At 41.2% G+C, this 15,213-nt stretch overlaps 1 protein-coding gene across 1 annotated transcript; it reads left to right on the plus strand.

The window, feature by feature from the left end:
* The first annotated feature begins 3,447 nt into the window (after positions 1-3,447).
* On the plus strand, positions 3,448-6,863 carry LOC139405792 (hyaluronan synthase 1-like). Its single transcript, XM_071148217.1, has 4 exons — positions 3,448-4,140; positions 4,477-4,702; positions 4,887-5,019; positions 5,136-6,863. The coding sequence occupies exons 1-4, from the start codon at positions 3,448-3,450 to the stop codon at positions 5,809-5,811; spliced, it is 1,728 nt and encodes a 575-aa protein (XP_071004318.1). The 3' UTR covers positions 5,812-6,863.
* Positions 6,864-15,213: the final 8,350 nt, after the last annotated feature.

Below are 15,213 nucleotides of genomic sequence, written 5' to 3' on the forward strand. Positions count from 1 at the left end.
GGCTCCCTCTGCTGGCTATACAGTGATCAATCTTAAGCGATCATCAAAAAACATGACCAAATGTCTAGCAAAGAGAAGCAAAGAATACATATTCCATTTAGACTTTGGTCTTAGTCAGTCTTCCAGTGTGGGAATATTCTCACAATACGGTAGACTACCCAGGTTTGTCAAGTCCACCCACCATCCAAAATACCCCAAGTACCACACCCTTCACCATGACATCATAGTGACCATGCCAAGGGTTCTGTTGGCCCTGTGGCCTGAGGCATTCTATTTGGGTCTGACCTGAGGGGTGTGGATTCATTCACAACAGTGCTGGTGGCTATGGGTGTGGGCCTTCAACGATCTCGACAACACATTTCTATGTCCCTAAAGATGTAGTCAGGGTAAATAAAGTAGAATGGACAGCTAGGCAGTGGTGTAAAGTACTTACAGTTTTTTCCAACTGCTTACACACGTTTTTCAAAACTGTCTCCTTTTTTCAAAACTCTACACACAATTCCCAAAACTGCACACACAAAATGCAAAATGCCTCACATCTCCTTCAAAATGTAACACTGCATTCAAAATGCCATAAACACATGTCAGAATGAAGCATTTCCCTCAAATGGCAAACACTGCTTTCATAATAGTACATTTTTGGATATACCATGTAAACACTGTTGTTCTAAATCTAAAGCTCTTTGGTCTTTCATAGGCTTATATCTACATTTCAATACAATGTTCTACAGTGAAAGCAATCTGCTGAGAGAGGTAACAAGTGCACTGTAAACACCAATGCAATGTAGAAACAGAAAATATTTATTAGGCCAAACATTACTGTTGTATACAGTAGCATACAACAAAACCATAAACATATGTAAACCAAAAGTATAGTCTTTAGAATACAGTAAAGAACACAATTGTGTGTGTGGGGTCCCGGGGGGGGCAGTCCAGGAATTGGTAGGGGCGGCAGTCACCAGTGCTAAGCTACACTTCATCTCTTCTCCGGCCTGGGTCTGGCCACAATACTTCGTCCACATCACAAGATACGTTTTCTCTTGCCAAACATCGAGGGAAGTATCTCCTAGCATGGGGTATCCAACCTTGGACAGAGGCAACCTCTATGTCCCCACATGGAGGGAAGTATCTCCTAGCATGGCGTATCCAACCTTGGACAGAGGCAACCTCTATGTCCCCATATGCGTCCTCCATTGCCTGGAGAAGCGGCATGCGGGCATAGGGTTGGTGATCATACACTAAGTCATTGTTTTGGATATCTGTATTTATATTTTTCAACTATTCAACTTTTAGTTATGTTCCACCACATTCCTAAAGAAAATAAGTAACTTTTTACTCCATTACATTTTCCCTGACACCCAAAAGTACTTGTTACATTTTGAATGCGTAGCAGAACAGGAACATGGTCCATTTCAAGCACTTATCAAGAGAACATCCCTGGTCATCCCTACTGCCTCTGGTCTGGTCGACAGGCTAAACACAAATGCTTCGTTTGTAAATGATGAGTGTTGTAGTGTGCTCCTGGCTATCCGTAAATAAAAGAAAGAAAAGAAAATCATGATGTCTTGTTTGCTTAATATGAGGAATTTGAAATGATTCATACTTTGACTTCCGATACCTAAGTATATTTTAGCAATTATATTTACTTTTGATACTAAAGTATATTTAAAACCAAATACTTTTAGACTAACTCAAGTAGTATTTTACCGGGTGACGTTCACTTTTACTTAAGTCATTATTTTATTTTAAGGTACTGTCTTTACTTTGACTCAAGTATGACAATTAGGTACTTTATACACCACTGCAGCTAGGTCTTTCGAGGTCATCAATATGGTAGTGGTTCCCAAGTTATTTGCTCTCTGAGGCTGTTGGTGTTTTGTTGTGACCCATGCAAAACCACAAATAAAACCAATATTTTGGGAGTCTGCAACCCAAGCGGAGTTAGCGGTGATTGACCATGGGGCACGAGATCCGACCCACCATTTGGGAAATAAAGCAATGTCAAATACTCCCAGGGTTTTACTGTAGTATATTCAGCCTCTTACCAAGGAATATGTATGACTGAGGCAGTATTATAGTGTGTCATGTTACACTGTCACTGAACCAAAACAAAGACCCTCATGTTGATCCATGAGATAAGATATGGTCATATGGTCATAAACACTGCTTGATGTGCCCATCTCTATGCACCATTCATGTGTGGTGGTGGATATACATTTGTTAGCCTTGTGACTGGAATTGCCTAAACGTGTTCAGTACAAGAGAGAGGATGCAGGGTTATTATTGTGCCACCAGAGGGCATCATTCAACTTCTTGACAGATCATGGTAGTGACTGGTCGGGACAAGGCAGCAATATTCCTCAATGGAAATGTATGATGGAGATGAGGGTAGTCATATTTCCCACACTTTTGGTTGATCTTGTATAAGGGGTTTGTGTCATATGTGAATTGTGCTGTTATGTTTTTATTGTCGAATCCAAATGCCACAAGTTGCCTATGGGAAGAATTTAGTAGGATATTATATTTTATTCTACTCTATTCTATCCAATAGTCAAGTGAATAATATCTAAATGCCTGTATTCTAAAATGTGACCAAAATGAACTACAGAACTGTAAATAAGTAGCCTATCAAGATCAATCTTTTTTTGTCGACAAAAAAAACAGATAGCCTAAAACAAATATTTAACATTTACGCACATAACTACTTTTACCGAAGTAAAACTAATCCCTGTTGATTTATATTTGGCGAATTCACTATGGACCTCCTTTCTACTTTGACGCAGCACGTGCTGACTCACAAGCCCAGTATTAAGGGCGTTATACCTATGATGGTTTGCTTTGGTCCACTATATGTGCGCTCACATCTGGCAACATCTGGAGTAAGCGTGCTTCTCAAGTTTATAAAGTAATCCAACTTCACGCAAATTGCAGAGTAGAGTGGGAGTAGGAGACGGAGAGGAAAGGGCATTTCAAGAGTGCAGTATTTTGGCACCAAAGTCAGGTAAAGCTATACATTTTTTTTTATCCAAGTATGTGTTTAGTTTTTTTTTTACCATTCGAAATTCAGTTTGTTTTGCGTACCGCAATTGTTTTTGTCTACGTCACAAAGAAACAAGGTAACTTCATTATGATGTCTTTTGAAGATTGATATATTTTTTTTATATCTTGTAATAAGCTATCCTAATTGTTAAAAACAAATACATTTTGTAGACACGGTATTGTTGATGTAATAATACTTGAAATAATGTATAGCCTTTTTACAGCCTTTATTACATGTAGTCCTGTAACGTTCAGTTGTATTTTCAGGAGCCTAATTCAATCAATCAATTCACTTAATTCAAGAAATTAAATATTATCTTTAATTTAGCCTTATTTGTTCCTCTTCCAATGTATTTATCTTAAATGTTCATCTTCCTTGATTGACAGCAGGTATCTAAAGGGGGAAAAATGGAACTGAAACCGTTACTAAGGCAGGTGGGCTCGATAGTCCGTGCCATCCTGACATTCCTCTTTGCCCTGGTGGTGCTGGGGGTGATGGTGTGGGCCTATGTCCAGGGCTTCCAGCTGGCCACCTCCCCATATGGCATCATCTCCTTCGGCTTCTACGGCCTCCTGCTGGGGCTCCATGTCCTGGTCCAGAGCCTGTTTGCCTTCGTGGAGCACCGCCGCATGAGGGCCCGGAGCAAGGCCTGCACCTTCACCAAGACCATTGGCTTCACTATCTCAGCCTACCAGGAGGACCCAGAGTACCTGCGCGAGTGCCTCAACTCCATTCGGGCCCTCAAGTACCCTCCAGAGCTGCTGCGGGTCATCATGGTGGTGGATGGGAACTCAGAGGACGACATCTACATGTTGGAGATGTTTAGGGAGGTGTTTGCAGACCAGGACCCTGGCTGTTATGTGTGGAGGAATAACTACCACACATGGGACCCCACCCAGACCCAGAAGGCGGGCATCCTCGAGATGATAGGCCCCGCTGGGGACGCTAGTTATGGGCTGGGAGAGGACCCCCAGAGGAGGGAGGTGGAGGATCTGATCAACAGCAGGAGGTGTGTGTGCATCATGCAGAAGTGGGGTGGAAAGAGGGAGGTGATGTACACAGCGTTCAAGGCACTGGGACAGTCGGTGGACTACATACAGGTGAGGAGTTGATTTACATCTCTTGACATTAGGGAAATACTGTATTTCATTTTTTTTTAAACACCTTGGATCAGAGCACACAGTATCTCCATTCTGTTTCTTGTCCTATAATGTTAATAATTGTTAATAGTTCATGTTAATAATAATGTCTCTCTCTCGCGCTCTCTCGCTCTCTCTCGCTCTCTCTCTCTCTCTCTGTTTCTCTCTGTTTTTTTTTCTCTCTCTCTCTCTCTCTCTCTCTCTCTCTCTCTCTCTCTCTCTCTCTCTCTCTCTCTCTCTCTCTTTCTCTCTCTCTCTCTCTCTGTTTCTCTCTGCTTCTCTCTCTCTCTCCTCTAGGTGTGTGACTCTGACACCAAGCTAGACCCCCTGGCTACGGTGGAGCTGTGTAAGGTTCTTGAGAGCAACCAGAAGTATGGGGCGGTGGGAGGAGACGTGATGATCCTCAACCTCAAGGAGTCCTACATCAGCTTCATGAGCAGCCTGCGCTACTGGATGGCGTTCAACATCGAGAGGTCCTGCCAGTCCTTCTTCAACTGTGTCTCCTGCATCAGCGGCCCCCTGGGTAAGGAAATGACATTTTCCTGTGACCGCGATAAACATGAGTCATAACCTTGCTTCTCTTGTTTATGTGACTGGGAGTCGTGTAATATTATGTTATTTGTATTCAGTAACATAACTGTGATACAATTTGAATGTAAATGCATGTAAACTGCAGTACTATAACAAAGATTTGGTTTCATCCTCAGGTCTGTACAGGAATGACCTCCTCCAGCAGTTCTTAGAGTCCTGGTACAACCAGAAGTTTCTGGGGACTCACTGTACATTTGGCGATGACAGACATCTCACTAACCGCATGCTCAGCATGGGCTATGCCACCAAGTGAGTACACATTTCTTCACAAATACTCCTCATACACAAATAAACTGAATCACAACACTTTACTGGAGATAAGATGATAATCGACTCATTCATCATCATCCATCCTCTGCTCTCAGATACACGGCCCGCTCCAAGTGTTACACGGAGACGCCAGGCCAGTTCCTCCGGTGGCTCAACCAGCAGACGCGCTGGACCAAGTCTTACTTCCGCGAGTGGCTCTACAACGCCATGTGGTGGCACAAGCACCACCTGTGGATGACCTACGAGTCCATCGTCTCTGGTGTCTTCCCCTTCTTCGTCACGGCCACCATCATCCAGCTGTTCTGGACAGGCACCCTGTGGGACATCCTCTGGGTCCTCTGCTGCATCCAGCTCATCGGCCTGATCAAGGCAGCCTATGCCTGCATCCTGCGCCGTGACCTGGTCATGGTGTTCATGTCTCTCTACTCTGCCCTCTACATGACCAGCCTGCTGCCCGCCAAGTACTTTGCCATCATCACCATGAACAAGAGCAGCTGGGGCACGTCGGGCCGCCGCAAGATGGTTGGGAACTACATCCCCCTGCTGCCTCTGTCGGTGTGGGCGGCCATCTTGCTGGGCGGGTCCTGCTACACCATCTACAAGGAGAGCCAGAAGGGCTGGTTCACGCCGGCTAAGGTCCTAGAGACCAGGTTTCTGATCTACGGCTGTGTGGCGTACGTCTGCTACTGGTTCCTCATGATCTTCCTCTACTGGGTGTGGTTCCGCAGGCTGTGTAGGAAACGCTCCCAAAGTTATGACGTAAGCGTATAGGGATAGTTTTCTATACAAGGGGAAAAAACTGGATATTTAGTATTTATTTAGTATTTTGTACATCAAAGATTTTTCATTTATTTATTTCATCTTGCAGTACAGTAGCTGTTTGTGAACATATAAACTTTATACAGCTGCTAAATCAACTGAACCAGATAATATGTAAATGTATATAATGTACTATACAGTATATGAGAACAATTACCTAGACTCTGGGAAGCTTTATCCAGAATAGTGTCAAAGATGAGAATACATTGTTGATAACTACAGTTTGCCGTGCTACTGAAGATGGAGAAAGGAGTTGTTAGTTGTTAAGAGAGTGAATATTTGACATTCAGTTGTCTTTACACATACTTTATAACAGAAACTGTATATGGAAGCAATATAGTATACCTCTCAGGAGTCCTCTCAGCAGTTGATGATAAGACTAATAATCTGTTCTAGATGGCCCTTGATTTGCTGTTGCTTATTTCTACTGACTGCCTAACGAACGAAGTGTTACATTTATTTAATATAAGGATTTGTAATCTCTCTTGAGCACAACATCTGTTATTAGATCACGCTGTATATGACTTGATATGTGCCTTACACAACAAAAATACTATATCAGACACAGTAGCTTTTCTTTTTTTTTAAATATACTTCTCTCAATAATGCACTGGAAATTGGACTGGATTTTAATCACAGCTTTTTTAAAAACATTACCTTGGAAGCAAACTAGCAAAATGTCTTGTGGTTCTAAGTGAAGCTATTTATTTCAGTGTAAATAATAGTGGCAGACTGCGCAGTAAGACAATCATACATGTGATGTCCACTCCCAGGGATGCGTTGTGAAGCCCTGTGAGATAGACGGACAATGGTTCTGCTGTCATGTTGAGTATAGACATGAGAGATGCACCTGGCTCGGTTTGAACTGAACTGACTGAGCACATCGGTATAGATTGTTTATGCACATTTTTCATTGTATGTGATGATTTCCTTTATCATATTATTTTGCAAATTTAAATGAATGAATGTATGTTTTGGGAATTTGATAAAAATGAGAAAATAAAGTACAGTAGCCTACTGTTGATTTGTTGAGGAGGGATTGTTTTGGTTACCACACCCATCTCTCAATGATCCTATCAATCTAGGATGTTGAAATCAGTGTCTTGGTGGTTGCTTCATCTGACTCCACTATCAATGCTAACTATACCCCTGATTTCCCTGACAGTTGATAGGTAAGAGTAATTCCAAACATTTCTATAACCCATAATCTACCATTTATTCCTTTACTGTAGCCCCTAATACTGGCCCCTAGTTTACAATGGAATGTCTGCATGATGTACTATCCACTAATGGTTCTGTTGACTGTAGGAAAGACGTGACATTTCCATTGTGCAACACATGATAATCTGAGAAAGGAGAGGTTCTGTTAGAGACATCTATCATCAGGAGGGTCATCGTTGCTCATCAAGAGGTATAATTACTGATGTAGAGTCAACATTTCTGACCTCTCAGGGCAGTTAGAGGGCCAGTTGCTTTGCATTGGTTTCATTTGACTGGTAGAGGGAGGAGAGTCTTTGTTGCTGTTTTTGTTCCATACAAACACTATTATGACAGGTCTGGGTGGGTGGAAGTTCTAAAAGAGGCTGAAAACAGTTCATTACTGTATATACTAATTGTGTAAGTGACACCCATTTGTTTTTAAACACTGCTATGTAACACTAACAGAGTGTTAAAGAGCCTGTCTTGCAGAGAAAATATTAGCTGTGTGAAGCATCATGCTGGGGGCAGCAGGTAGCCTAGCGGTTAAGAGTGTTGGGCCAGTAACCGAAAGGTCACAGGTTCAAATCGCTTAACCGGCAAGGTTGAAACATCTGCCGATCTGCCCATGAGCAAGGCAGTTAACCCCCAACAACTGGTGACATGGACGTCAATTATAGGCAGTCCCCCGCACCTCTCTGATTTAGAGGGTTTGGGTTAAATGTGGAAGACAAATTTCAGTTGAATCCTTTCAGTTGTTCAACTGACAAGGTATCCCCTTCCCAATTATAATAAGCTGAACGAACTTGTCAGAGCTAACTTTAAAGATCACAAGCAATTCTATAAGCGAATACCTTGTGATGTTATCAAAATGTTAATAAACAGATATATTGCTCTGACAATGATGATTGGTCTTTCATTTATAGATGTGCAACGGACCGAAATGAGCACCACAACAGTATTATCAACTGGTTAAATGAACACGACAACAGCATTATCAACTGGTTAAATGAACACGACAACAGCATTATCAACTGGTTAAATGAACACGACAACAGCATTATCAACTGGTTAAATGAACATTACAACAGTGTTATCAACTGGTTAAATGAACACGACAACAGCATTATCAACTGGTTAAATGAACATTACAACAGTATTATCAACTGGTTAAATGAACATTACAACAGTATTATCAACTGGTTAAATGAACATTACAACAGTATTATCAACTGGTTAAATGAACACGACAACAGCCTTATCAACTGGTTAAATGAACATTACAACAGTATTATCAACTGGTTAAATGAACACGACAACAGCATTATCAACTGGATAAATGAACACGACAACGGTATTATCAACTTGTTACATGAACACTACAAGAGCATTATCAACTGGTCAAATGAACATTACAACAGTATTATCAACTGGTTAAATGAACATTACAACAGCATTATCAACTGGTTAAATGAACACGACAACAGCATTATCAACGGGTTAAATGAACATTACAACAGTATTATCAACTGGTTAAATGAACATTACAACAGTATTATCAACTGGTTAAATGAACATTACAACAGTATTATCAACTGGTTAAATGAACACGACAACAGCCTTATCAACTGGTTAAATGAACACGACAAGAGCATTATCAACTGGTTAAATGAACACGACAACAGCATTATCAACTGGTTAAATGAACACGACAACGGTATTATCAACTGGTTAAATGAACACGACAAGAGCATTATCAACTGGTTAAATGAACATTACAACAGTATTATCAACTGGTTAAATGAACATTACAACAGCATTATCAACTGGTTAAATGAACACGACAACAGCATTATCAACGGGTTAAATGAACATTACAACAGTATTATCAACTGGTTAAATGAACATTACAACAGTATTATCAACTGGTTAAATGAACATTACAACAGTATTATCAACTGGTTAAATGAACACGACAACAGCCTTATCAACTGGTTAAATGAACACGACAAGAGCATTATCAACTGGTTAAATGAACACGACAACAGCATTATCAACTGGTTAAATGAACACGACAACGGTATTATCAACTGGTTAAATGAACACGACAAGAGCATTATCAACTGGTTAAATGAACATTACAACAGTATTATCAACTGGTTAAATGAACATTACAACAGCATTATCAACTGGTTAAATGAACACGACAACAGCATTATCAACGGGTTAAATGAACATTACAACAGCATTATCAACTGGTTAAATGAACACTGCAATAGCATTATCAACTGGTTAAATGAACACTACAACAGCATTATCTACTGGTCAAATGAACACTACAACAGCATTATCAACTGGTCAAATAAAACCACAACAGCATTATCAACCTGTTACATGAACACTACAACAGCATTATCAACTGGTTAAATGAACATTACAACAGTATTATCAACTGGTTAACTGAACATTACAACAGTATTATCAACTGGTTAAATGAACATTACAACAGTATTATCAACTGGTTAAATGAACACGACAACAGCCTTATCAACTGGTTAAATGAACACGACAAGAGCATTATCAACTGCTTAAATGAACACGACAACAGCATTATCAACTGGTTAAATGAACACGACAACGGTATTATCAACTGGTTAAATGAACACGACAAGAGCATTATCAACTGGTTAAATGAACATTACAACAGTATTATCAACTGGTTAAATGAACATTACAACAGCATTATCAACTGGTTAAATGAACACGACAACAGCATTATCAACGGGTTAAATGAACATTACAACAGCATTATCAACTGGTTAAATGAACACTGCAATAGCATTATCAACTGGTTAAATGAACACTACAACAGCATTATCTACTGGTCAAATGAACACTACAACAGCATTATCAACTGGTTAAATGAACACTGCAACAGCATTATCAACTGGTTAAATGAACACTACAACAGCATTATCAACTGGTTAAATGAAAACGACAACAGCATTATCACCTGGTTAAATGAACACGACAACAGCATTATCAACTGGTTAAACCACTGGTCCAAATCTGTCATGGAACATTTACTATTGCTCTTTGTGTAGCAATTTTTTTTTGTAAATGAATAAATGCATTCCTTTAATAACAAACTCAAAAAGAAAACGTCCCTATCTTTCAAAGATAATTTGTAAACATCCAAATAACTTCACAGATCTTCATCTTAAATGGTTTAAACACTGTTTCCCATGCTTGTTCAATGAACCATAAACAATTAATGAACATGCACCTGTGGAACGGTCGTTAAGACACTAACAGCTTACAGACGGTAGGCAATTAAGGTCACAGTTATGAAAACGTAGGACACTAAAGAGGCCTTTCTACTGACTCTGAAAAACACCAAAAGAAAGATGCCCAGGGTCCCTGCTCATCTGCGTGAACGTGCCTTAGTCATGCTGCAAGGAGGCATGATGACTGCAGATGTGGCCAGGGAAATAAATTGCAATGTCCGTACTGTGAGACGCCTAAGACAGCGCTACAGGGAGACCGGATGGACAGCTGATCGTCCTCGCAGTGGCAGACCACGTGTAACAACACCTGCACAGGATCGGTACATCCGAAACATCACACCTGCGGGAGTTTATTTTATTTATTTTATTTTTTATAGGGACAGTGCACATTTATCAACGTTTCAGTAAAAGTGCCGGTTTTAGCCAGCCGGCTAATTTTCAACCGCAGTCCCTGGGCAGGTTATTAAAAACAATTACAATATAGACAATAGCAACATAGGACAAGCAAAACATAGCATACAGACATAGCAACATAGAACAAAAAGCAGCAAGACAAAATTCATAAAAGCAACAAAGTGTTTCCACACCTCACAAGCTACAGACAACAGACAGCATGGAAAGCGGCAACACACAGCTAGGGACCATGTTCACAAATCTGATTGACATTTAGCCATGTCTTCAAGCATTTTGTGAAAGTGTGATATGTGGTGCAGTTATGTGTGTCTGATTGCAGTGTATTTCAGACATGGGAAGCTCTCACAGAGAAAACGGATTTACTAAAGGTGCTTTTCCTTAAGGGAACTATACAGTCACCTCTCATGGCAGACCGTGTGGATCTTCTGCCATATGTTTGGGTTTTCTGTTTAACAAGAGGGAGAGGTACAGGATGGCAACAACAACTGCCCGAATTACACCAGGAACGCACAATCCCTTCATCAGTGCTCAGACTGTCCGCAATAGGCTGAGAGAGGCTGGACTGAGGGCTTGTAGGCTTGTTGTAAGGCAGGGGCTCAGCAGACATCAACGGCAACAACGTCCCTATGGGCAAAAACCCACCGTCGCTGGACCAGACAGGACTGGCAAAAAGAGCTCTTCTCTGACGAGTCACAGTTTTGTCTCACCAGGGGTGATGGTCAGATTCGCGTTTATCGTGGAAGGAATGAGCGTTACACAGAGGCCTGTACTCTGGAGCGGGATCGATTTGGAGGTGGATGGTCATGGTCTGGGGCGGTGTATCACAGCATCATCGGACTGAGCTTGTTGTCATTGCAGGCAATCTCAGCGCTGTGCGTTACAGGGAAGACATCCTCCTCCCTCATGTGATACCCTTCCTGCTCATCCTGCCATGACCCTCCAGATGATTTCCTGCAAGACAGGAATGTCAGTGTTCTGCCATGGCCAGCGAAGAGCCCGGATCTCAATCACGTCTGGGACCTGTTGCACGTCTGGGACCTGTTGGATCGGAGGGTGGGGGCTAGGGCCATTCCCCCCAGAAATGTCCAGGAACTTTCAGGTGACTGGGTGGAAGAGTGGGGTAACTTCTCACAGCAAGAACTGGCAAATCTGGTGCAGTCCATGAGGAGGAGATGCACTGCAGTACATAATGCAGCTGGTGGCCACACCAGATACTGACTGTTACTTTTGATTTTGACCCCCCCTTTGTTCAGGGACACATTTTTCAATTTCTGTTAGTCACATGTCTGTGGAACTTGTTCAGTTTATGTCTCAGTTGTTGAATCTTGTTATGTTCATACAAATATTTACACATGTTAAGTTTTCTGAAAATAAACGCAGTTGACAGTGAGAGGACATTTCTTTTCTTGCTGAGTTTATATTCTAAGGCAGGGGTACCCAAGTCATTTTTGCGTCAGGGACCCCTTTTTTGATAGCAAAATCATCAGAGTCCCCCTCATAATATCATATCACCATTCCTACTAGTCAGTCAGTCAGTCAGTGTTACATGATGCAGGGCTGCACCTGAGTGAGTCTCTGTAACAGTAAGTTCTGACAGTTATCTTCTGGTGTAGTTACAGTATCTATAGTCCACAACAACAGGTCTTAAAACCCAATCAGATGTATTCAAGCCTGGTACTTTTTGGTTTATTTATTAGGACAAATCATACTCAAATTAACTATTTGTTATTATTGACGTCGTTGACGTTATTGTTGTTATTGACGTTTTTATTCTGATACCTGTTATTTTTGTACTGTACTTTTATTCTATTGAATGAAAGGTTGTTGCAGTTTTACTACGGCTTCTGCAGTGGCTTCTGCAGTGGCATGGCTTAACTAATCAACTCTCGGGCCATGGGAAAAAAACATTTTAAAGGCTACCCTGTCGGCATCAGAGAGAACATTTTGTAGTTATAAAGCAAATTTCCTGCAATTCAAAATATGTTGCCTTGGGGCAGAGATTTTTTTTCAGTTTTAAAGCTAATTTCTTGCAATTTAAAGCTAATTTCTTGCAAGTTTTTACCCCGAAATGGTATTGAGATATAACAATTAGCAGCATTGGACCTTTAAAGCTTTGATTACAGTGCATTTATGTAAAACCCCTAAAAAATTTGGGGAATTCTGTAGTTTTTAAAATAATTGATACTGTGGCGTATCAATATCCCTCCGCATCACATCTCCCAATTAATTGTATTTATTTTTCTTACATTTTTCTTACAACCTTTATTTAAACAGGGAGTCACATTGAGATAAAAAAATCTGTTTTATGATGATATTACAGGGTACTGTATTGCACCCTCCAAAAAATTGCACAGATCCCTTGTCCAAAATGTGTTTAATCTGGCAATACTCATACATGTTCTTCTTCTTATTCATTTCATTTATTTTGTACCTGCGTGGAACCCACACAGGTACATATATTTGAATATATGGAAATCATCCCTTACAATTGGTGATGGATCATTAACCCCTACTCACCTCAACACATTCTGGTGCAAGATGTGGGAGCACTAACATGACATTAATTATGTGCATAAATAGGGCCTCCTTTTATATATATATATAAAATAATGGATTGGTAACTACTACCAATTGGATACCACGAAATTGAGGAGAATTTTTATTTTTATTTTTTAAAGTATATGCATAAATGATGACTTTGGGCAGCTTCCCTGTATTAAGTATCAATCTAACCAATCTAACTGGTGATAGCCAGTGCCGGTCAATACTGCCAGTACAACAAGGGTGGTGATTAAAATGAGTCAACACATTCTTGTGGTGAGTATGTGAGGGTCTGAAGGGTAGCAGTTTATGTCATCACCATTACTCATCACACTCACTAGATGTGGGTTGATATCATGTTATAGACTTCTGGCTTCACTAACTTCTTGCCTTAGGAGGGGGACTATGTGATATATATACTATCTGATAAGGTGACATATATGACATGACTATCCCCAAAATGCCCTGACCGTCTGTGAAAGCCCAGACGCAGAGATGTGGATGGAGGATGCTGATATGAGGGGCTGGGTTTATGTTGGGACCCAGGCCAGGGTTCCCAGGCTGTTAGTTGGTCACACAGGGTCTGAGGAGGTCTCTGTGTGACGAAGCAGGAGATCACTACCCCTGGCAGCTGGTTCAAATGATCCCTTCCTCCTCCACCCTGTCTAGGCCTCCTGCCCTGCGTCTGGGAGGAGTGCTCTCAGCTGGCAGCCCAACGAGAGACATACTGCTCCCACAGTAATGTGACTAAACTGAAAGATGTGGTGTGTGTGTGTGTATTGCAAGTTTGAGGGTCGGATCTATCTCCTTCCCATCTCCACCTCTCCATCAAGGTTTCAAAGTCATTCCATATCAATAGTCACCCACTTTGATACCAATGGAGCTGATGTTCTCAACTCACTGTGGACGGGATGACAACGCACAGTGAAGTGCTTTGAGGCCTTGTGAGAAGTGCTATGTAAATGTAATCATATGATTGTGATTCTCATTACTGTCATTAGTACCACAACGACCTCATAATCGTACGAGATGCAGAGAAACCAGTAGATGTTGAGGTCTTACGTGAATCGTGTTGTGAGGCATGACAGATGAAGACAGCAAGAAGGACAAAGGTGAAATGCGGACAGAGAACACGCATTGTAATGCAACTGAAATGGACTTCCACTAGTTTTAACTACCCCTAACTACCACCAAAACGCAACAACTGCTATGGAAACAACGCTACTTTTCCCACCCAGTGAGAGTTACGATAAAACCTCCAGGTTTGCCTCTCAGAGTTGGAAAAGGAGGAGGGGGGGGGGGGAGTGGAATATCCTGTAAGATTACACCATTTCTCAGAGGTTATTTTTGTCATACTGTATTTCAACGCCTCTAGCTAAGGGAGTTTCCTCAGGCTGGGGAGCCTATGGACTGTCTGGGAGTTCCTCAGGGTTGATTGGGTAAGGTAACAAACTGCACACTCACTTGGTGAGGTCACAATCCATTACTGGAATCATCGCAAAAACAGTTCCAACTACACTGATTCTTTCTATGGGCTGAGATGCTTCTGGACAGGGGACAGTTGGCATGACGTAAACTTCTGGTTGTAAAGACGTCAGACGTTATTACACCCAAAATACTGTACACATTTTATCACGCCGACATCGAGATGTCTGGGAAATAAGTCATATTTTATCACGCCGACATCGAGACGTCTGGGAAATATGTCATATTTTATCACGCCGACATCGAGACGTCTGGGAAATATGTCATATTTTATCACGCCGACATCGAGACGTCTGGGAAATATGTCATATTTTATCACGCCGACATCGAGACGTCTGGGAAATATGTCATATTTTATCACGCCGACATCGAGACGTCTGGGAAATATGTCATATTTTATCACGCCGACATCAAGACGTCTGGGAAATAT

Source organism: Oncorhynchus clarkii, chromosome 3 (genome assembly GCF_045791955.1).
Source record: "Oncorhynchus clarkii lewisi isolate Uvic-CL-2024 chromosome 3, UVic_Ocla_1.0, whole genome shotgun sequence".
NCBI classification, from domain to species: Eukaryota; Metazoa; Chordata; class Actinopteri; order Salmoniformes; family Salmonidae; genus Oncorhynchus; species Oncorhynchus clarkii.